The 25,241-nt window shown below is 42.2% G+C and overlaps 1 protein-coding gene across 1 annotated transcript; it reads left to right on the top strand.

The window, feature by feature from the left end:
• Positions 1–214: 214 nt before the first annotated feature.
• Positions 215–22,819, top strand: LOC124277751 (secretion-regulating guanine nucleotide exchange factor-like). Its single transcript, XM_046713473.1, has 10 exons — positions 215–293; positions 6,719–6,848; positions 8,056–8,205; positions 9,041–9,120; positions 9,377–9,446; positions 9,952–10,047; positions 17,100–17,168; positions 18,073–18,240; positions 18,779–18,931; positions 20,469–22,819. Exons 1-10 carry the CDS (start codon positions 237–239, stop codon positions 20,627–20,629), a joined length of 1,134 nt encoding a protein of 377 aa, XP_046569429.1. The 5' UTR covers positions 215–236; the 3' UTR covers positions 20,630–22,819.
• The last annotated feature ends 2,422 nt before the right edge of the window (positions 22,820–25,241 follow it).

The raw sequence follows: 25,241 nt of genomic DNA, 5'->3' as shown, positions 1-25,241 counted from the left end.
TTTTCCTCTTACATTACAATTTTATCTACAACTTCACAGAAATGGTGATATATAGTTTATTTGAAGTCTGTTTCATTATAAACGATATAAATATCGTAACTCAAACTCAAAATTACAATTTTTGAAGTCACACGAGGGGGTGCTACCGGTTGATAGAACAGCTGAATGCGAGGTCACGAAAATGTCACCGCCTGTCAATAATCACCACGTGACAGACAGCACATGGAAGATGGGCTATGGCAGAGAGTTGTGCGAGTGAGAATGAGGGGTTGCATCGCCGTGTTTATTCATGGGTATTGCATTGCGCTTACTAAAACCACATTGCATGTTTTTGTACGGTAAAGACGGCTGTACACGCAGCTGATTGCGGTTTTACCTGTCTGTTATTGCTAACTTTGAATTTGAGCGTCGGAGTTAGAGCCACATGTTGCATTTCCTTTGGCTACCGGAAACCGCCATGGTCGCAAAACAGCGTTTCACATGTGTAAGAATGTAACATGTCTGCGGCAAAGGCGTGAATAAAATGAATCGTTACCAGTGCGCAAAGCCTTGTATAGAGTCAGATCGTGTCTGCGTATGTTCAGTTTCAGAATCACAATGATATGTTCAATCATTACTACTTGCACGGTTGGCTGCATCGACCCTGTTGACAGTGATTGTGGGCGGAGTCTAGCCCACGTTTCTTGACAGTTGGTGTTGAAGGGTTTGTCTTGTTGACATAGGATACTCACTGGAAGAGCCCCGCGATGCAGAAGATTGTCTACCACTCACTATCAGTCTATCACACTCAGTATACTTATTGACAATGATGATAGTCTTTGAAACCTCTATGAGCTCCTGTCAAAACTTAATTATTATGTCCATTCAATCAATACCATTGTATGTAGTCCAGCATATAACTAGACGACTTTGCACTATACCATGGTGTGCTATGTAGGCCTTGGCTGGAATACGAGTGTATTCATATGAACTACCATTGTACCATTGTATGATGTGTTAACTGTAAGGTTCCATGGAGACAGGTATGTTAGAGCAGAGACCATATACGGAGACACCATTGCCCTATTGTCTTGTCAAACTCAAAGTCCCATTTAAAAAAGAAACATATTTTCTGATCCAAAATATAACATATATGTCCCATTCAAAAGGTTCCAAATGCTACAAAATGTGTCGCTGCATGTGAGGCTATAGCTTGCAACTTCAGTGTAGTGGAAGGGGGGTAAAGGGGTAAAAAGACAGTGGCGATTATTCCAGATTTTATTTTGTCTGTTCGCTGGCAAGCCCTGTGAAGTTTTTTGTAACTCTTGGCTTTGAAATTGGTGGCCCACGTGACAACTCCCAACATCAAATGAAATACATGTTTGTGTGTTGCTGCATGCTTTTTGGAGAAATGTATTTGCTTTGAAAATAGGTTTCATTCTTGTTAGAAGAAAAATAAATCATAAGTTCAGTTTTACCTTTCAAGGTAATTTCAATACCCTTACATTCAGTGTAGATACCTTTGCATCCATTCTCAAGTTTTGTTTCATTTATACATAAACTCATACACACAGTGCAGTGCATCTGGTGTCCCCTGGAATGTTGCTAAAGGCGGAATAACCAAACTGAGTCACTCATTGCAGTGCAATGTTTTGTGATCAGTGAAACATGACTCCTTGTTAGAAAATGAGATAGCTGATGAAAATAGTGTGATTGCAGTCATTTAGAGAAGTGCGCATTGTAGTTCATTACGTAGAAGTATTTCCTTTAGGCATGCTCTGAAACCTGTGTTGGTGGATTGGAATCCCGGGTAGTGCCATTGTAGTGTTATCGGGGTTGTCAGTGTGGTATCAGCTATTCTAGTATGAACTGTACAACCCTAAATGGGCCTCTATCCCCAACAGGGCCCCAGTGCTATTTATAGTGTGAGGGGGAATAACTCTGATTGCCCTTGTTCTAGTCAGTTGAGAGCACATGGCCACTGCCTTGCCATGCTTGTTATGTAAGCCCATCTTGAGCTAGTATAAACCCACATACTTCAGTGATAGTTGTCCTTCATATCACCACATGGTGTCAGAAGTGGTTCAAAGCTCATCATGGCAAACTTTCAGATCACTCCACCTGAATCTTTTGACTTTTCTAACCCTGAAAGTTGGACTAGTTGGATCAGAAGATTTGAGAGATACCGAATCACTTCCAGGCTATCTACTAAGGACTCTACAACTCAGGTGAATCAGTTATTGTATCTAATGGGTGCTGAAGCAGATGATATTCTCCCTACGTTTTCTCTCAGTGAGGATCAAGAAAATGACTATGATACAGTAAAGCAGAAATTTGATGATTATTTCTCAGTGCGCAGAAATGTGATATTCGAGAGGGCGAAATTCAATCAGCGATGCCAAAAAGAGGGAGAGCCTGTTGATTCCTTCATCACTGATCTGTATTCTCTTGCTGAAAATTGCAATTATGGTTCTCTTCATGACGAGATGATCCGAGACAGAATAGTTGTTGGAATTCGTGATATGAGACTGTCAGAAAAACTCCAGCATGATTCTAATCTCACTCTACAGTCTGCTGTTAGTCATGTGCGCCAGTCAGAAATTATTCACAAACAGCAACCAGTTATTCGTGGAGCTACAAGTAAGCCTGATGTAACTATCAATTCCAATGTGGAAGAAGTGGTGTCTCCATCAGCAAAATCCAAGAGATGACAGCACAAGCCAAAATCAAAGAAATCTTGTCCATTCATTGATCGCTCCAAGCCTAAACCAACATGCAAATATTGTGGAAAGAATTCTCATTCTAGAAGTGAGTGTCCTGCATCTAATTCTACGTGTCGCAAAAGTGGGAAAGCCGGACATTGGGATGTTGTGTGTCGAAGTTCTAAATCTAGACTGTCAGAAGTCAGATCTACTCCGAAGTCTCCTACTACAAATGAGCCTGAGTATGCCTTTGTCGGGATGCTCAGCACAAGTTCATCTCAGCCATGGACTGTAAACCTGAAGATAAATTCATCTGTCACAGAAGAATTCAAGATCGACACAGGGGCTGACGTTACAGTAATTCCGTATGATGTCTACACATCTCAGTATCTTCCCCATCTACGGAGAAGCGACAAAAGGCTGTATGGTCCCTCAAACTCCTGTTTGAGTGTTGTTGGAAAGTTTCTCGCCAAACTCAAGTGCATGAACAGGGATGTTGAAACAGAACAAGACATATATGTCGCCAGAGGTCTCAAACGTTCTCTACTTGGTAGACCGGCAATCGAAGGACTGCACCTCATCGAACTCATTGATAGTGTTACAGGTGACAAATGGAAGGAACATTTCCCAGAACTTTTCTGTGGATTAGGGAAAATGGAGGGCTTAATACACCATCAAACTCAAGGAGAATGCAAAACCTTTTGCAATTTCTACACCTAGACGTGTACCACTTCCTCTCATGGGCCGTGTGAAACGTGAACTTCAGTCTATGGAAGACAACGGCGTCATATCGAAGGTCGATGTTCCTACTGAGTGGTGTGCCGGCATGGTAGTGGTTCCCAAGTCCTCGGAAAGAGTAAGGATTTGTGTTGATCTCACCAAACTAAACGAATCTGTTAGACGTGAAAATCATCCACTCCCAGCTGTAGATCACACTCTCAGTCAGTTAAGCGGAGCAAGAGTATTCACCAAACTTGACGCTAAACTCAGGATTCCATCAACTCCTATTGTCTGAAGAATCCAAACTTCTCACTTGTTTCATTACACCTTTTGGTCGATATTGCTTTAATCGACTCCCGTTTGGCATTTCGTCTGCACCTGAACTCTTTCAGAAGAGAATGCAACAAATCTTAGAAGGACTGGATGGTGTCGTTTGTCAAATGGATGACATTCTCACATATGGGCGTGACGACAATGAACACGATCAGCGTGTTGAAGCAGTCTTATGCAGACTTCGGGACGCAGGTGTAACTCTCAATAGTGACAAATGTCAGTTTTCCAAATCACAAGTGAAATTTCTCGGACACATCATCGATCAAAGTGGTATTCGAGCCGACCCAGATGCCAGAACCACAGAATGTTTCAGATATCCGAAGGTTTCTCGGAATGGTCAACCAACTTACAAAGTTTGTTCCAAATCTTTCCTCCATCACGCAGCCTCTTCGTGAACTCCTTGTCAAGGACCGACAATGGATATGGGAGGAACCTCAGTGGACTCCTTGTCAAGGACAGACACTGGATATGGGAGGACCCTTAGTGAACTCCTTGTCAAGGACAGACAATGGATATGGGAGGAACCTCAGCGAGCTGCATTTCAGTCAATCAAATCTCAACTCACATGTGCTCCAGTTCTTGGACATTATGACCCAAATGCGGAGACAGTGTTGTCAGCTGACGCATCTTCCTATGGATTGGGTGCGGTAATCTCGCAAAGATGTGACAATTGAGTGCACAAACCAATCGCATATTGCTCCCGCTCGATGACAGAGACAGAGAAGGCCACGCACAAGTAGAAAGGAAGCACTAGCCATTACTTGGGCATGCGAACGCTTCGAGATTATCTACTGGGAAAATACTTTCACATCAATACTGACCACAAACCTCTTCTGGCTCTTCTTGGTAACAAGTCTCTTGACCAACTCCCACCAAGAATACAACGATTCAGAATGCGCTCTCATGGCATATTCATATGACATTTCTCATGTTCCTGGGAAGCAGTTGTATTCTGCAGATGCGCTCTCCAGAGCTCCTCTTAACTTGCCACTCTCCACTGTGGAATCTTGTCTTCTAGCGGACACAAACATCTACGTTGACTCAGTCTTAGCAAACTTACCTGCTTCTGATCAGCGTCTGGATGAAATTAGCTCTCAAGTTGCGCCAAGACCCTGTCTGTTCACTCATCATGAAATACTGTCTCGAGGGATGGCCAATTTATACATCTCTTCCAAACTGCACAAGATCTTACTGGCCTTATCAAGGAGAACTTTCCGTGGTCGAAGGGCTCTTACTGTTCGAAAAAGGCTAGTAATTCCATCTTGCATGAGAGCAGAAATGCTTGATATCATTCACTCTACTCACCAGGGCATAACCAAGTGTCGTGGCTCGTGCAAAGGAATCTGTATGGTGGCCAGGACTTAGTTCTCAGATCGAACAAGTCGTTATGAGTTGTCGTGACTTGTGCTCGTGGTCGACCTAACTCTCATGAGCCACTCATCCCGTCAGAAATTCCTACTGGTCCATGGAGTAAGGTATCCACTGACCTGTTTGAAATCAATTCAAGTCCATACCTGCTTGTCATAGACTACTACTCGAGTACATCGAGATAGCCAAACTCACCAGTACAACTTCAGCATGTGTTGTAAACCATCTGAAATCCATCTTTGGAAGACATGGAATTCCTGATATCGTCGTCTCTGACAACGGTCCTCAGTACTTTCGTCATACATCTTCAAGGCGTTCTCAGAGGACTACTGTTTCAGTCACATCACGAAGCAGTCCGAGATATCCTCAAAGCAACGGAGAAGCCGAAAGAGCTGTCAAAACCATCAAACAGACTTTGAAGAAAGCTGACTGACCCATATTTGGCATTGCTAACTTACAGAAGTACGCCTCTGCAATGTTGTTACAGTCCAGCGCAGTTGTTGATGGGGCGTAATCTACGCATAACTCTTCCTGTTCATCCATCACAACTTGAACCTCATTTGCCTTCTTCACAAGAAGTTGATTCATCTTTCAAGCAATCTAAACAGCGACAAAAGTCTGACTACGACTCAAGTCACAGAAGTCACAATCTTCCACCAGTAAAGGAGGGAGATAAGGTGTTAGTTGATGATCCTGAAGCAACTCGGGAAGCCGAAGTATACAAGAAAGCAAACACTCCACGTTCTTACTACGTGAAGTCAGGCGACAATCTCCTGAGAAGAAATCGAAAACATCTTGTATTGTTGCCACAACAACAGCAGTCAACTTCACATCGCTCAGATCTACTTCAATCTCCAGTCTCCACTCAGCCGCAGTCAAGCAGTGACATTCCTCCAAACAGTACAGTCACCAGTTCAGGAAGGGTGTCCACCAAGCCAAACAGACTTGACCTGTAGTGCAGTGTAGTGTGTGTCAAGCCAGACCAGTGACTTTTAAAGTCTAGGGTTCTAGGGATAAGATAAATCTATCCTAGTGTTCTTTTTCAGCTTATGGACATTTAAATGTGCATGCCACTTAGCATAAAAGTTATTTCTTTGATTATTTCATACACAGCCATGTCCACATTAAGTTACTCGTTATTTCTGGCTTGTTCACTGATAAGTGTTCTATTCTTACAAAGGGGGATGTGGTATCAGCTATTCTAGTATGAACTGTACAACCCTAAATGGGCCTCTATCCCCAACAGGGCCCCAGTGCTATTTATAGTGTGAGGGGGAATAACTCTGATTGCCCTTGTTCTAGGCAGTTGAGAGCACATGGCCACTGCCTTGCCATGCTTGTTATGTAAGCCCATCTTTAGCTAGTATAAACCCACATACTTCAGTGATAGTTGTCCTTCATATCACCACAGTCAGCACAATATGGGGTAGCCTAGTGGTTAAAGTGTTGTCTCATCACGCTGAAGACCCGGGTTCGAATCCCCACATGGGTACAATGTGTGAAATTCAGTCAGTCAGTCAGTCAGTCAGCACAATATATGTTCTCAGGAGACGCACTTAAGTGATAAGGGTGAATTTTTACCACCAACAGTTCATATAATTAATTGGTATGTTCAGGGTGCAAACAGTCATGGTCAGCTTGCCCAAGGACATCAGGAGGATGTTCTTGAACCAAGGGAAATAACTTGCGTGCCTGATGACATCCAGAGTATCTGTGGAGGAGGAGGACACACGCTGGCAATAACAAGTGAGAACTGTTTTGATGTTGCCCTTCTGTCAGTGTGTGGTCCATCTTGTATTTGCCCAGACCAGTCAATACACTTTGTGACGGGAGACTCGTTGGGCCGTGGAGAATATTTCTGTCTGATGTGAAGGTGTTCCTGTTTTCAGGCATAGCCTCATGGGGATTCTGAACCCGTGATGATCCGGGTTAGAATTGATCTAGTAACGCATGTTTGTCGTAAGAGGTGACTAATGGGATCAGGTAGTCAGGCTCACTGACATGGTTGACACATGTCATCATATCCCAATTATGTAGATTGATGATCATGCTGTTGATCACTGGATTGTGTGGTCCAGACTCGATTATTTACAGACAGCTGCCATATAACTGGAATATTGCTGAGTGTGGCCTTATTCTAAACACACTCACTCACTCACTCATGGGGATCCTGGGTTAAAATTTATCCTTAGTAACCCATGATTGTTGAGAAACACCATTAGTGAAGACCCTATTGATGTGGAAACCTGTCTTGTGGGCTGTAACAGATGGAAACAGTTACTAGTACATGTGTGCAGGGTGATATCTGTGCCCATCATTTGTCCAGTCCATAGCCAAATGGGAACGATGAATTGCAAAATACGTAATGTAAAGGTAGGAGACAGTTCAGAAACAGCAATTTGTGACAACATTGGAGTAACAATTGACTCATGTTGAATCTCTGAAATTAAATAAATGATGATTACATTTAAATTTAAGGACTCCACAGGGGATTACCTAAGGAGACTTGCTTCATTTATTGAGACTTGCTTCATTTTGGGCTTTTTGCATAAAAGTAAGGGCTGGGTAGAAGGAAAGTTTCATGGCCTGTGAGACTGACAGTAGTAACATGAAACATGCCTTGTTGAGACCAAACGACATTGGTTGGCTGGTTGGTGTTTAACGCTGCACTCAGCAATATTCCAGCTATATGGCAGTGGTCTGTAAATGATCGAGTCTGGACCAGACAATTCCAGTGATCAACAGCATGAGCATCGATCTTCGCAGTTGGGATACAATGACACGTGTCAACCAAGTCAGTGAGCCTGAGCCTCTTACGACAAGCATGGGTTGCTGAAGGCCAATTCTAACCCGGATCTTCATGGGTTAAACCAAATGGCAGAGTAAGTTGCTTAGTTAAATTATTGCATTGAATAATTTCTGTGTTTGTCTGATGGGATGTCTGTTTTCGCAGAAAAGGGCAGGTTGCTTTCGTGTGGATCTGATGAGAAAGGTCAGGCAGGTCAAGGTCATGATAAGACGTCCTTGACGTCAGTGGAAGCCCTGAAAGATCAACAGATTATACAGGCAGCTGGTGGTTGGGATTTTACCCTTTCTCTGTCAGGTAAGTTGTCATGTCTATTGAAATTAACTATTGCTTCTGTTGAACTTGTTCGGAGCCCAGTTCAAAACAATGGAATTTAAGGTCAGGATGGTGATCCTACTACAACAGATTGTTAAAGTATGTGAGTTAAAACATGCACAACAGCCATAGTTAGGATTGCTTTGAGAAAGGGATCCACAAAGCTTATTATGTCATGCAAAAGGTGGGTAGTGTAGCACAATATTCAATTTGCCTGGCTCTTCAATGTTGGGACTTTGAAAGGCTTTGAATTCTAGTGTATTCAGACTGGGAAAAGAGGTTGGTGGTGTAGCCTATTGTTCAAGCTTTTGCTCATCACTTTGAACACCCAGGTTTGATTCCACCAAGGGTACAATATGTGAAACCCATATCTGGTGTCCCTTGCCGTCGATATTTTGGAATATTGCTAAAAAGCGGTGTAAAACTGAATTCACTCACTCTGGGTAAAGAAAGTAGATCACCCTGAAGTGAAGCTGGATTATGATTGGTCTGATCAGCCTGGGCTGTTAGATGAGGTGTGGGCGGTGGGGTAGCCTAGTGGTTAAAGCGTTAGATCACCCTGAAGTGAAGCTGGATTATGATTGGTCTGATCAGCCTGTGCTGTTAGATGAGGTGACACAAAGCAGCAGGTGACTCCAGACCTGGCTGGTTGGGTATCAGAACCTAATGGTTCATAATATCAAATACTGGTTGGTCTGATCTGGGCCAGAGTATTCACACTGGATGTCATGGTATAGTTGTTTTATCTGTAACCATGGTGTTAAACAATGCCAACATGTTAAAGTGACCTTGACATTCCTCTTCCTCTTGAATCCAGTGACAGGAGAAGTGTTTTCCTGGGGTTCCAATGCATTTGGGCAGCTTGGATCTCGGACTACAAAGTCTTCTTCTATTCCTGTGAGTAGATATTTGATCACATTCAATACTGTTCAAAAACCCTTTATTTTGTTTTGTTTGTTTTCCTTTTTAGGTTTATAAAAAATATTCTTGATTCTCTCAGTGCAAAATCTAAAACAGAGTTAAAGATTCTCTTCCATGTTAAAAAGTCTTTTACAGTTTTAACAAATTACTTGAGGTGTGGTCTTTTTAGGTTAGGGTGGAAATAGAAAATATGTTATTTCCTGTCTGAGGCTGTTTGTGCTGTTCTGTATAGATGGCGGTGAACATTCCTGGCAAGGTTGTGGATATTGCTGCAGGCCTGAGACATGCGGTTGCTACTACAGGTAAGGAAAGTAGGAACAGAACGTCATGTCCTATTGAGGAGCATAGGGCCTCAACAGTTGTCCTCCATGCTTGCCAGTCAGTGGCTATGCTCTTGGTAGCCTCCCAGGTTAAACCGGTTTCCCTCAGTTCCTTTTCCAGGCTTTGTCTCCAGGTCTGTTTTGGATGTCCTCTTTTGTCTATTGATAATCCCTTGTAATGTTTTATTATGATTCTATGAATTCTGAATGAGTTTAGAAATGTAATTTTATAGAAAAGCTATGATTAATGTGTAATTTTGAAAATGTTAAGTTTCTCTGGCCTCATTCCATGAAGCCATTTCTGTGACAATCGATTGACAGTTTGTACACAGTAATCAGCCTTGAGAACACATGGATGCTTTGCAGTGTAGTGCTCCCACCACTGAGGTCTTAGCTCACATCACACAAACTGCAATATATTCCACTTGATGTGTAATTGTGATCGTGTGAAGTGAAGACCTTTTAAAAGAAAGCATTGTTGTTGCAGAATCGGGGCAAGTCTATACCTGGGGTCAAGGTCGGAAAGGTCAGCTTGGAGTTGATCTGCCGCCAAAGGTGCAAAAAGTCGAACTACCAACTGAAGGTGTGTGTTATTGGCAGTCACTGTAAGATGTTGTATGGGTAATAGCTCATGTACTTAAATATGTGTCTGTGTATGGTAATAGAAAATTCTTTTAACATGGAGGGCACAATGTGTGAAGCCCATTTCTGGTGTCCCCTGCCGTGATATTGCTGGAATATTGCTAAAAGCGGTGTAAAACTAAAACTCAGTCAGTCTTTTAACGTGGTACTCATTCCACAAAGCGATCGTAGCTCAAAGATGATCGTAACTCCAATACTTGAACAAAAACTTGCGACTGCCGTTGTGGAACGGGCACCAGGACTATCAGCCTGTGACTCGACAATTGGTGTGATCATTGTACAAAGCCAGATGGGGTTCGGTAGTCAACAATGAAAAATTCATCATCTAACACTGCTGTTTGCAATTCCTGCAATATATAAATAATGGAAATATGTTGCCATTGTGGACTCAGATTTGGTAATGGAGACCATGATCACATCAATTTCACGCTGAAAAGAAGAATCTGGCATTTGTTTGAATTGAGTGAACAATGATTTTAATCAAGTTTGATAGTATTAAAATTAAGTGGCACTCTTTACCATAAATAAAAACAACAGGATTTTGGTGTATTTCAAAAAGAGTTCTTTAATTAAAATATTTTTCCTTATCCTGACTCATGTATTATTGCTTGTCTCCTTCCTTTCCCGAACGTTAGTGGAACACTTGTATCTCCTTTTTGAAGCTCCCTTCAATAAAGCAGACGTAAAATCACTACTCACCACGAGTTGTCTCCCTCTCAGTTTTGGCGGGAAAACGGCGCCACCCGTCTTCCCTCTCTTCACTCTCTCCTTCTTCGCCCTAGTGGACGGTTGGGAGAGCACCTGTCTCTCCAACACGGCACTATATCCTTTGATAACTTAGTTATTTCCCTATTAGTTACCTTTATAAGGTTTCAGGGAGTATCCTTCTACAATATGGTTTGAAATTTATTAGTAATTTGACTGTTTATTCACGGTTTTACGTGATTGTTCAGTTTGTTTACATTTCATGAAAACCTGTTTTCGTTGTAGGTTTAGGTTATCTGCTGCAGACCCGCATTTATTGTGCCCCAGTTGCACAACAATATGTACTTCCAGCTCTCGCTGTAAATTATGTCAGCAATTAACACAAATTGAATTTAATAATTATTATTTCTCTGTACTTAGGCGTGCTAAGGATAAATCCTGTCGACTTTTGCAAGTCATGGCTAAACCGGCTGAGTCCCTAAAGAGCTGTCTATCGTTGTCAGACGACATACTTCCATCCAGTGACCTGCCGGAGGTGTCCTCAGAAGATGGGCATGGGATGATGTCCTCCGCCATTACGTCGAAGAAAATGTCTTCTAACGTTGGACAACTCCTCAACCCATATGAAGAAAAAGAGGCCATCTTTAACGCAGAAGAAGCCTTACACCCCTAAGGCTTCAACCAGCTCTACGGGGAGTTCTTCACAGACTATGAGGACTTTTTCGGCCGAAATCATCCCTATGGAAGAGAGAGGCTTATATGATGAGCCGTTGTTGATCATCCCAGAGATACAACATAAGAAAAGGAAGCAGGCCTCAGCAACGGTAACGTCAGCAGCCCTCTCTACGCAGTCCGAGTTACCTTCTACACTGACAGCAGAGATCCATGAGGCACAGCGATCCCTGGACCATATCGCTACCATCTCAGATACGACATCACATTCAACCCCAGGGCCTTTATGCTGCAATTCTCTCAACAAATGATGGAGATGATGGAGAAGCGCTTCTCACAGGAAAGAACATCGCATGATGGACAGCCAGGCGGCTCTCATGCTCAAGTCATCAACCTCAGAGAGGATCCAGTGCTGCACGAAGGACCCCACACTGATGATACATCTGAGAGGCCTACCAGAGAATCTAGCTCTAGGACTAAGAGCAGATCTACACTACATGACATCAGCAAACCTGCCCGAAGGACGGCACGCTCTTCAGAACCCAATAGATCGTCATCAGATGATGAGACTAATGAAGAACCTTCATGCAGGCTACCCACTTCACAGAGGAAGAAACCTACACCTCCTAGAAGGTTTAGAGAGACGTCATGGGACTCAGACCCTCAACAAAACCTCTCACCTGCGTGAAGGTCATCTGAATTATCTTCAAGGGCGTCAACAACACCTCGCAGGTCGTCACGGGATTCACCACTTAGGAATACATTGCCAGGAAGGCAATCCCAGCCTAGAAGACGCTCACCTCCACGCAGGTCGCCATACAGATCGCCTCTTAGAACGACACGTAGTTCAACATATTCATCCCTACACAGATCGCTAGTAGATCGCCTCACAGATCCCCAACAAAGGACATTCAACGATCTTATACCAGTGGACATGATACAGAGGACGATGGGGTTTATCATATTTTCGGACTCAGAGATAAAATATTGGATGGCTAATGGACTGGACCTAGCGTCACCCTCTAAGGAAGAGAATGAAGCATTTACGTACCTAATGAAGGACGATGATGTGGACACTATCACTCTACCTCCAATTGAGCCGATCTCGGACGTACCAGAGGACTTGGATGCAGCCTTCAGAAAAGCAGCTAAGTTCCAGTCTCCTAATATCCCACAGTTCAACGCAAAGAAGTTCTCACTACACAACATGGATCCCTTTATGAAGGCACAAGAAATAGATGAGAACTATAAAATCATCAACGACTCCTGGACCAAATCTTACAAGATTGATAACAAAAAGCTGGCACAGATAGACACTATGACCAGAAGGATGTTCTTCGGACTTAACAGATCCAGGACAATTAATGAAACGCTCATCGCCAAGTTCAGGGACTCTACTGCAGAAGAAGACCGGATGATTTATTCTGCCCTACTAACGCAGAAAAAGGACCACCAATTCATGTCGGAGCATTTATCATCCATATCAGCAGCATTGATGCTCGCTAGAAGACAAGGACTATTGTCGTCATGTGACTGGAGTGAACGCTTAACTAAGACTCTGTACAGAGCTCCATGGTCTCCAACATCCATCTTCGCAGGGGAGATTGACGAGGTTGCCAAGGAAGTCACTAAAGAATCAAGGGAAGTCTTGATGATCAGTCCATTGATACACTAGCCAGTGTCATCAGACAGACGTCCCAACGCTACTCTGGCAAATCTAAATTTGCAGGCATCCAGAAAGCAAGAGAAAAAGAAAATGGGGACTTCCAAAGGAGGAAAGGATTCTTTTAAATTAAGCCCATCCGGCAACTATAGAGGACGATCCGGACGAGGCAGGGCAACCAGAGGTGCCAGAGGCTATAGATGATGAAGGACGGGTTCCGAACGACTGGAGTCTTCCACCCCCAGCCGTTCCTGTTCAACCTTCCCAAGTGGGTGGACGTCTACAACGCTACTGGGAGAACTGGGGAATTCTTCAAGATCAATTTGTATCCAACATCCTAAGAGACGGATATCACATACAACTACAAGCAGCCCCTCCATTAACAAGCGCACCACAGAGGTTCAACTTTGCAACCCATCGGACAGAGAGGCTACGAGAAGCGGTCACATCTCTACTAGAGAAGGACACTATAGAGGTGATAGACCAGGACCAGATCTCACCAGGATTCTACTCCCCAGTTTTCCTCGTACCAAAGAAAAACTCCAAAGAAAAGTTCTGACTAATTTACAACATGAGGACATTCAACAGAGATTATCTACGCAAACCAGCAAAGTTCAACATGATTCATTTGCCTCAACTACTACATCTCATCCGTCCGCTCGACCACATGGCCAGCATAGATTTACAGGACGCATACCTGCATATTCCTATACATCCGGAATCAAGGAAGTACCTCAGATTCCTACTAGACGGACGACACTACCAATGGAAAGTCCTGCCATTTGGAATATCATCGGCCCCCTGGTTGTTTACAAGAGTGACGAAGCCCATAGTCACATACCTACATCATCGAGGTCTACGCAGTGCGTTCTACCTAGACAACGGGATTCAGGCTCATCAAGATCCCAGTCATCTCAGACTACAGCTGGACTTTACCATCAGGCTTCTCACTCAACTAGGGTGGCTAGTGAATCTCCTCAAGTCGGAACTAGAGCCTACACAGGACCTGCAGTTCCTAGGAATTCGGCTCATCACAACAGAAAACCGCATAACAGTACCAGAGGACCGTTGGCTAAAGATACAACAGATGGTATCTCAAGCTCTACTCTCTCCGTGGCTACTCTGACAGTGGCAGAGCCTGTTGGGTCTCCTCACGTCAGCACAGGATATGACGCGCAGAGGGAGATTACAACTACGCCCACTACAGGTCTTCGTAAATGTACATGTGGACGATCCGGACCCCTTCGGACTCCCGGACAGACTAAAACCATATCTACTATGGTGGACTCAGAGATCGAATGTTTGCGGAGGCACCTTCTTAGCAGAGCCGGAGTGCAAGACGCATCTCTATGTGGACGCATCTCTCCAAGTGTCAGCTGGGAAATGGACAGTACAAGAGAAAGATCTGCACATCAACATGCTAGAAATGAAAGCAGTGATAAACTCCATACTCCACTGGACCAGCATTTTAAAGAATGCTCATCTAACGGTACACACAGACAACTCCACAGTGGCGTTCTACATAAACAAACATGGATCAACAAGGGGGGGGGAACCTTCTGAACCTTTGCTTTCATCTGTTCAGCAAAATGGACAACCTGAACATCCACATAAAAGCATGCCACATTCCAGGAGCCAAGAATGTGATAGCAGACGCACTATCTCATCCAACTCAGCCATCCCCAACAGAATGGATGCTACATCCACAAATCTTCAAACAGATCATACAAGAGATAGGAGCACCACTAATAGACTTGTTTGCCACAAGATTCAACAATCAACTGGTAACATTCGTCTCTCCAATACAAGATCCACGAGCATGGGCAACAGATGCTCTAAGCATCTCCTGGGAAGGACTTAACGCTTACGCGTTCCCGCCACCAGCTCTTATACCAAAAGTGTTCAGAAAATCATGCAGACGAAGAACCTACAACTGATTTTGATCGCTTCTTACTGGCCAGCGAGAATATGGTTCCCCATTCTCATACAAGAACTAGGATCTCCTCAACTGCAACTACTAGAGTGGACGAACTTGCTAGTACATCCACACACAAAGCAAGCACACGGCAACCCACAGGTGTTCCGCCTACACACATGGACCGTATCAAGGTGTGCTTGAACAAGAGAGGATGTTCCGCCAGAGCAGCGAAAGCAGTCACGCTAGCCTTACACAAGTCAACACGCAACTTGTACGACGACAAGTGGCGAAGCTTCGAGACCTACGCTTCAAAAACAGGCTTCACAGCCATGAAAGCGACACACCCTCAAGTGGCGGACTATCTTTGTCACCTAAGACAAATGAAGCGGTTAAAAGGGTCAACACTCTCAACATACCTAGCGGCATTGAGCTCAGTTATCACTATGAGGACGAGTGTAAAACTGACTAAGGTACCCGAGTTACTGGCCTTACTACGCTCTTTTAAACTGGAGGACCAACAACAGAGATTTAAAGCTCCGGCTTGGGACCTCAACATAGTTCTACGGCATCTCACCAGTGACGCTTATGAACCATTAGATAGGACATCTTTTGAGTTCTTGACGCAGAAAACTCTATTCCTGATTGCCTTAGCAACAGCAGCAAGGATGTCGGAAATACATGCTCTAGACTTTGAAAGGACGCGATTTGATGAAAATCGAAACATCGTGCACATGGGACTGAGATGGGACTTTAAAGCAAAGAATCAACTGCCAGGTCAACCAGACAGACAATTCCACATCCCAGCACTATCATCAGTCCTTGGGCCACAGGATACACAGGACCTATCCTTGTGCCCAGTAAGAGCATTAAAAGTCTACCTACAAAGGTCTAGGACCAGGAGACGAAAATTCAAGCGTCTTTTCATTCCTATATCGGCAGAGACATAGACTGAGATCTCTTGCACTACGATATCTATATGATGAGAACTGTCATTCTACGGGCCTACAAAGCAGCAGGACTTGATCCTCCAAGAGCCTCCAATCCACATGAAATTAGAGCTCTGGCGTGAACACTCGCTCTACATGGAAACTGCTCTATCACAACGATAATGGAGGGCTGCTTCTGGAAATCGGACATGGTGTTTGCCAACCACTACCTGAGAGACATCGCCACTGAGGACGTCTCTGGCATTCACCATTTCGGCCCACTTGTTGTAGCACAACAATTGACAGTTCCACAGAGGCGCTGAGACAGAGTCTCGCCCTTTTATCACATGACTTGCAAAAGCCTACACTCAAGAGAGTTACAGCTTTAGAGTCCATATGCACGTCTAAGACAGACTAGCATAAGTGATATGACCCAGTACTTGTAAGGACGTACTCATACATAAAAAGGGTCGCTTCTCCACTTGATGCTTGCATCAAGAGATGGAGTTGCAAAAATCAACATAAAAATGTTAACAGAAGCAAGGACCAAAAAATTGTGGTCCCCCCCATCAGAGAAAGCTGGAAGTAAAGGGTTACAGCAGCAGCAGAGCCTAGAAGTAAATTGAAGTGCTACCAGGAAGTTCCCATAGGGGGGTATGCAAGACGTAAATCACCAATTGGAATCCAGAAGTGGTTTGACCCACCACCAAATCCGTCGGATTCTACAAGCAATAATACATGAGTCAGGATAAGGAAAAATATGTAATTTTTGAGTAAAATTGATATTTTATACTTATCCTGACTCATGAGGTAAGCCCTCCCAACCTCCCCGCTAGGCACTTTGGATTTCCCATCAAATCGAAGTGTCGGGCTAGCAATTCGGAGAGAGTGAAGAGTGGGAAGACGGGTGGCGCCGTTTTCCCGCCAAAACCGAGAAGGAGACAACTCGTGGTGAGTAGTGATTTTAAGTCTGCTTTATTGAAGGGAGCTTCAAAAAGGAGATACAAGTGTTCCACTACATTCGGGAAAGGAAGGAGACAAGCAATAATACATGAGTCAGGATAAGTATAAAATATCAATTTTACTCAGAAAATTACATATTTTTGCAGTCATGATGCCAGGCAGGTTGTCCGCAAGACTTGCAGTTGCGGGGTCCAACCACACAGCTGTCTTGACCAGTAAGTATCACATGTGTGTTTCCCCGATGGTATGGTTAGTCTTTGTGTAAATATTAATGTCCAGATGAAAAGCAGGTGAAAGGATTATTAATATTCAAACAGTTTCCTTTAGATGAGAGAAATGTTCATTTACAAACCAGTTTGTTATTTTTGCAACACTGGCTGGCATTCAAGTACCATTGATCTGCACTGGATGGTGGCTGAGGCAATAACCTATTCAGGGAGATAACCAAGTAATTACCACTGATATTATCTCCCATTATTAACAGAACTCTTAAAAGTTGTTTGGAGAGCACAGCATGTGAAATTTTCACTGAAGAATTGGCCAGCCATTGTTCTTATAGGAGCCTGCCGATTCTCCCAAAGTTTATGATGAGCAGACACTCTGTATACATGCTACCAATTACCAGCCAGCCAGCCAGCCAGCCAGTCAGCCAGTTACTTACTCCCATAGAGCACTGCAATTTGATGTGCAGGGTTGTGTCCCTTCGGGGCCAGATGTTTATGGTCACGGGTTTGATTACGACATGTTTAGGGTTTGGTTTCGAATGCCAGATTTGCTCTGAATATTAGCCTTGGTTTGCCTGCACCTTACTCTGTGCATAAGTTTCGCTCAAAGTGCTTTACATGTAATCCTTGATTTCATATCACTCGGGGGGAAGCTTAGTGGCTAAACAGTTCACTCGTCATGCCAAATCGTATGTTCGATTCACATTGTGTGAAACCCATTTTTGGTGTCAATAGCTGTGACGATGCTAGAACATTGCTAAATGTGGTACACAACCGTACTAGGTCACATCTTCACATCCCATCTCTCTGAGACACCATGGTATAACTGAAATACTGTATACACTGACGTTAACCCCAGTTCACTAGACACTTGTTTGTACCATGTTATTTCCAGGTAGCGGTGAGGTGTGCATATGGGGCTGCAACAAACATGGCCAGGTCACCATCAGCCCAGAGACCACCTCCCAGCATGCATTGCCGTATCTTGTTCCCTCTGAAATGTTTGGTGGGAGAAGAGTGGTCTCCCTTCACTCTGGTTGGACCCATCTTGTGTCTTGCACTGGTGAGGACATATTTAAGTTGTAATAAGATTAGTCTCTATGGGGTTGAGCTTCAGGCAGGTGTTCTTTCGCTATATTTCTTTAACTGAGCTGCACAATGCATTTAGTTCATTGCTATGTCATTCCTTGCGCCTATTATGACAACTTGTTCAGCTTACAGCTTCCACCAGTCATTATGCCCCCAGGAATGTCCTGAAAAGCGTGTGCTTGAAAGCCACTGAAAAGTAATGAGCACCAATCTGTGCTACCTATTTGATTGATGTGTCAGGATTCATGTGTCAGAAGTTTTAATTTCTCAGTTATTTTGTAAAATTTGTTATTGGTGCCTTTATTTAGATAATGTATTTTTTAACCAAATAAAAAGACATTGCAACTTTCTACACTACATACAAAACTGTATGCCTAGATTTCATTGAATGGAATAATTTTAGAAAGAAAAACAAAAGACTCTTTAGGATATGTTTCCCATTTGGACTGCATACGGTTTGGAATCGTTGATAAACCTATAAAATTGTCTGAAGATGTTCTATCCTGTTTCAGAGGATGGATCAGTTTATACGTGGGGTCGTGCTGACTACGGTCAGCTTGGGAGATCATGTGACCTGTCACATGACTGGACACCTCAACCAGTCATCAGTTTGCAGAACAGTAAATCTGTGACTTGTGGATCTGAACACAACCTGGCCATTGATGGTGTGTACTTACTCTAACCTGGAAAACAAGTACTTTTAGTCTGAAAGGGTGGCAAATTTTTGTGGGGAGTTTTGCTGTCTGTGGTTCAGATCTAGATTTGCAGTGTGCGGTTCAGATCTAGATTTGCTGTAAGGGTTCAGATCTATATTTGCTGTGTGGGGTTCAGATTTAGATTTGCTGTCTGTGGTTCAGATCTAGATTGTGTGTGGGGTTCAGATCTAGATTTGTTGTGTGCGGTTCAGATCTAGATTTGTTGTGTGTGGTTCAGATGTAAATTTGTTGTGTACGGTTCAGATCTAGATTTGTTGTGTGTGGTTCAGATCTAGATTGTGTGTGGGGTTCAGATCTAGATTTGTTGTGTGCGGTTCAGATCTAGATTTGTTGTGTGTGGTTCAGATGTAAATTTGTTGTGTGCGGTTCAGATCTAGATTTGTTGTGTGTGGTTCAGATGTAAATTTGTTGTGTGCGGTTCAGATCTAGATTTGTTGTGTGTGGTTCAGATGTAAATTTGCTGTGTGGGGTTCAGATCTAGATTTGTTCTGTGCGGTTCAGAACAAGATTTGTTGTGTGCGGTTCAGATCTAGATTTGCTGTGTGGGGTTCAGATCGAGATTTGTTGTGTGTGGTTCAGATGTAAATTTGCTGTGTGGGGTTCAGATCTATATTTGTTCTGTGCGGTTCAGAACAAGATTTGTTGTGTGCGGTTCAGATCTAGATTTGCTGTGTGGGGTTCAGATCGAGATTTGCTGTGTGGGGTTCAGATCGAGATTTGCTGTGTGGTTCAGATCTAGACTTGCTGTGTGGTTCAGATCTAGACTTGCTGTGTGTGGTTCAGATCTAGATTTTCTGTGTGTGGGTTCAGATCTAGATTCACTGTGTGTGGTTCAGATCGAGATTTGCTGTGTGGATCAGATCTAGACTTGCTGTGTGGTTCAGATCGAGATTTGCTGTGTGTGGTTCAGATCTAGATTTTCTGTGTGTGGGTCAGATCTAGACTTGCTGTGTGGAGTTCAGATCTAGACTTGCTGTGTGTGGTTCAGATCTAGATTTGCTGTGTTTGGTTCAGATCTAGATTTTCTGTGTGGTTCAGATCTAGATTTGCTGTGGGGTTCAGATCTAGATTTGTTGTGTGTGGGTTCAGATCTAGATTCACTGTGTGGGGTTCAGATCTAGACTTGCTGTGTGTGGTTCAGATCTAGATTCACTGTGTGTGGTTCAGATCTAGATTTGAACAGATGATGATTCTTGGCATATTGGTGCTTATTGACTTTGTCATAGATTGACAACCTTCAACACTTTCTCGTGTGATCCCAAGGTAAAAACAACTCCACACAAACTTCTGTTTAAAAAGGAGAAGTGAACAACATTGATCATTAATTTTAAAATCATCATTAGTACATGTCCCAGGTGGATTAGTTATGGTAATGGTGAGTACAACTCTTCTTTGGAAGATGTGTTTTTCTGAGTTTTTTCTTCAGAGTCTTGAAAGTGAATTAGATGAGCTACCTTACCTAATTTATCGAGATATTGTGTTTCAGCTGACGGCCATCTTGTGACATGGGGCTGGAATGAACATGGGATGTGTGCTACAGGAGATGAAGTTGATGTCAAGGTTCCTCACAAGGTGGCAGCACTGAATGACAGGGAAGTCAGCCATATTGGATCTGGAGCTGGACATAGTTTTGTGATTCTCACCTGAACACTTGGTTGTTGGAATGCCTTGATACTTGTTATAGGAGTTCCTTGATACTTGAAACAGGAACACTGCGATACTCGATACAGGAACACTGTGATGCTTGTAACAGGAACACTGCAATACTCGATACAGGAACACTGTGATGCTCGATACAGGAACACTGTGATGCTTGTAACAGGAACACTGCGATACTCGATACAGAAACACTGTGATGCTCGACACAGGAACACTGTGATGCTTGTAACAGGAACACTGCGATACTAGATACAGGAACACTCCGATACTGGATACAGGAACACTGTGATGCTTGTAACAGGAACTCCTTGATACTTGTTAAAGGAGCTCCTCGATTACAGGAGCACCACAACATGTGTTACAGGAGCACATCGATACTTGTTACAGGAGCACATCGATACTTGTTACAGGAGCACCTTGACACATTTCAACTTCAGGATAATTGAACAAAGGTACTGTGATACTCAGTTGACTGTTAACTGATTTTAACTGGAGTCATTCCAGTGAGCATGATTATTGTTGTGTTATTGTTGTTCAGTATTAGAAACACCAAACTATCAAACCGTTTGTGACACAAAGGTGATAACTCTAGGTTTCAGACCAACAGAAATCATTGGATGCAATACAAACTGGTATATTACCGTGAATTTGGAAAATGTTTGATTCTGATTTGTCCGAGGTTCACCTTGAAATGAAACAGATGGTTTTATGTCTGCATGACAGTAGAACATAAGTTTAATGAAATTTGATTTTTCTCAGTAATTGTTAGCTGGCGTTTTGAAATGTATGACCAATTCTGGGCATCTTCCAATGGCAAAGGAGTTAGCTGACTGTGAAAGTCATATTTCCTCACATGCCGAAACTTGGCTGGAATTTTGGCTGAGCAAACAAATCGATGCATGGGACGAGTCAAAATCACCATCAGTTTTGCAAACTGCCACACAGATTTCGGATAATTACTGATTTTGCAGAATATCTCAACTGTCAGCTGAATGTTGACAGACGTTACCAAAATCTTTTCATATTTTTAATCAAAATGTTCAAATGATCTAATGCACTTTGAAAGGTTTTAAATACCGGAAGTGTGTTTTAATGAGCGTTTAGTATTCATTACCAAAGTGGATGCCACAAACATCTCGACAGCTAGCTTTGCCGTTTGTACCTGCCCAGAAAAAGATTCAAACACTTTGTTAATATGCATATAATGATGCTACCATTTTGTGTATTGTTTCTTTACACTGAAATCTCCAGAAGTTGCAGGTTAATCAATCAGGTAATATGTTTTGACATGTCCAATGTGCAGCCCAGTGTTGCTGCCATGTTAGGATTTTGCCACATTTTGAAAACATGTTTGTTCATACCCTTGTTGCCAAATGGCAGTTACAAAGTAACAGGTCTTGCACATACAGTGGGAGCAAGAAGTGCAACCTGCACACCCTCTGTTGAAATGGACTAGTCTGCTTGTGGAAACTCAAGAGTTCACATGGAAAGTCAAAGCATTTCTGAAACATGAGCGTTTGAATAGTTATATATCAGAATTTTGTAGCATAATACTGGTGGGAAAATATCCTTTCATTAATATGATGAAGAACATCTTCTTTAGCAAAGTTAGTACATATACAAATGTGGTTTGTTTGTCCAAACAAATTTTTGTGCAGACATTTTTAATATATCATGATAGATTTAGGGTTTTGTGCAACCCGTAAATGTGCATATAATGTATGAACAAAGTGGACATCAAAAACCCATTTCCATTCCGAGTAGCGGAGAAAGTTGAAAGTCAGAACACTCTGAATAAAACTTCTATAAAGGAGTATCATAATGGTTTGATCTAGCTTAAAGTGTTTTAATTTCCATTAAAAAGTCCATTTCTCTAATAAGTCCAACCAATGCAGCATCATCAGCAAATTTAACAATATAGGTCGTGTCAGTTTTACATCTACAGTCATTTGTATAGAGTATGAACAATATGGGTGAAATAACGGATTTACACAAACTGTGGTCTGTTGACCAGAAAAGAATTGACACATCTAATCAAATTTGAATTGACATTCATGTCTGAGAATTTCTTCAATAGTACATGAGGTTGAATGGTGTTAAATGCCGAGCTGAAGTAAATAAATAATATCCTTACATATGAACCATAATTTTCTAATGCTAATAAATGCTGTTCAAAAGTGTAATTGTTGCATCTATTCCTCTGCTAGATCTGTGTGCAATTGTAATGGATCTAATAGTGGATTTGTTTGATATGACAATACACTTTTAATCAAACATTCTAAACATTTCATGGCAATTGAAGTCAAGGCAACAGGTGTAAAGTCATTATTATCCAATGGTTTTGCTTTTTAGGAACTGAGACAATCTTAGCAGGCCTTTAGGTACCATCGCTATTAGTAAACTGTCATGAATTGTCTCACCTGCTAATTTCAACGAGTTTGCAGCAGTCTCTGCTTTAATCACATAATCTGTAATGCACTCAGTTTCCATCTTCAATGAGGTAAGTTCTGTGTACAGTGAAGTCACACATGGTTTTCCACTCCCCAAATAGTGTTCTCTCAGAATCTGCAATGCTTTTCTCCCTTCGTCCTTCGTCTCCTTCATTACAAGGCCTAGGCTTCTGTCATCTAAGCACTGTATGAATTCCACAAAAGCATCAGCATTCTTGCTAGGAAAGTGGTTATTTGACAAATGTTCAGACGGTAATATTGCATTGTACACCTTGTGTAACCGCATGTGCCCAAGAAATTTTACTTCCCTGTAATACGTACTTCGCTTCATCTCTGTCGAACATTCAACGTTGTCTGGGACCATAACCTGTTGACATCTTGACTCATGTACAGCAGAGGCATCCAGTTAAGTTAAACCTTTTAAAGTGGGACCAACAAAGCACATGTAAAGTCACATCCGCTAAAAGTCAAAAGGGAGTTAATATATTTCTATTTTTGAATACCACTAAACGAATAAATAGAAACCTTACTGATGAGCACATAAAATATCTGCTGAATACCCATAACTGCAGTTTACACTCTCACATCACACCAAAGGATTGGAACAGTTTGTGTACTCATTGAATTTGGAAATATCTTTTGGAATATGACAGCCAATTGTTCTTTGCATTCGTTCGGTAAAATTTCACACAAATTATCTGGACTACAAGCTTTACGTATGATGACTCCGGAAAATGAATTGATGACATCATCAATAGAAATATTTATATCATCACCTGGAGGAAGAGAGTCTAAAAGAAATTTTCTTTCTCCTGTGAAGTCTGCAGAATCCAATCTTGAATAAAAAGTATTTAATTCATTAGAGAAGGAGAAGTCATCATTACATTCAATTTCTTGAGGCTTTTTCACAGAACCCATCATAGTTTTAGTCCACTCCATACTCTGCGTATGTTAGATTTGTTTTCCATTTTGGATTTATAATCATCTTTATACTTTCTTGTCAAACAAGCAATTTCCTTTTGAATTTCCTGAAATTTAACTTTATCACTTTCACGAAAAGCCCTCTTCTTTGAATTTAACACAGACTTAAATTGCTGTGTTATCGAGGGCTTATTATTGGGACAGACTTTTGTGGTTTTAGTAAGTACAATGCTTTCCACACAACGATTTATGTAGTCAGTAACAACATCTGTCAACTCATTCAAATCATTACAAGTGTTTTCAAATACATCCAAGATTGTATAATCAAAACATCCCCTGAGAGAGACTAAACACTCACGTGTCCAAGATTTAACATGCCTTACAATATGTTTTTCAGTCTTAGGTTTTCGTCTTTAGAAGGAACAAGATAATTAGCATTGTGATCAGACGTACCCAATGGGGCTTTAGTATAATTTTTTATAATATTTATAAGCATCCTTCACATTGCCATAGCATCAGTCGATGGTTTTACTAGCCCTACTGGGTCACTTAACATACTGGTGGTATCCAAGATATTTTTATGGATAAACTTCTTTTTAATTTCCCTCACGACATTTCGAGACCATTCCAGGTCCCTTCATCAGGTGAACTGACAGTTAGGACTATGACGTTGTCACTATGACGTCATAACTAAGTTATGACGTCACAATGCAAGTGACATCACAGTACACTAGGGAGAGTACAGTATAGTGAGGTTGAAGTGTTAATTACATAATGATGAAAATTCATGCTAGATGAAAGACATCATACTGCTGGTACTTAGCAATACCTGCTTTAGATCACGTGAATTAAATTCTCCAAGTATGATCTTTGGTGCATATGGTGAAAATCCATCAAGTTTATCGATAACTACGTCTATCGTCTCTGCAGCTGATTTCACATTCACAGCTGCTCCTGGAATGAGGGTGCCCGGCACTACGGTCAGTGAGGGTGGTGGAAAACACCTCCCCCTATACCAGCTCCCAGACTCCTTCAACCCTTTTCCCACAGTGAGAGAGAGAGAGTTTATTGACAGTATGGGGGGGCCACTGGCCCATTATACATACAGAAGATACAGTGTATTACACCACCAAGCGCCTGCGACACATACATATACACACATACACACATATACATATATATATATACATACATATACATACATACATACATACACATATACGCATATA

Source organism: Haliotis rubra, unplaced genomic scaffold (assembly GCF_003918875.1).
Source record: "Haliotis rubra isolate DU_JTF1 unplaced genomic scaffold, ASM391887v1 Scf227, whole genome shotgun sequence".
Classification (NCBI taxonomy): Eukaryota; Metazoa; Mollusca; class Gastropoda; order Lepetellida; family Haliotidae; genus Haliotis; species Haliotis rubra.
Note: the sequence above shows the minus strand (reverse complement) of the source record. Positions and strands in the feature narration are given on the sequence as shown.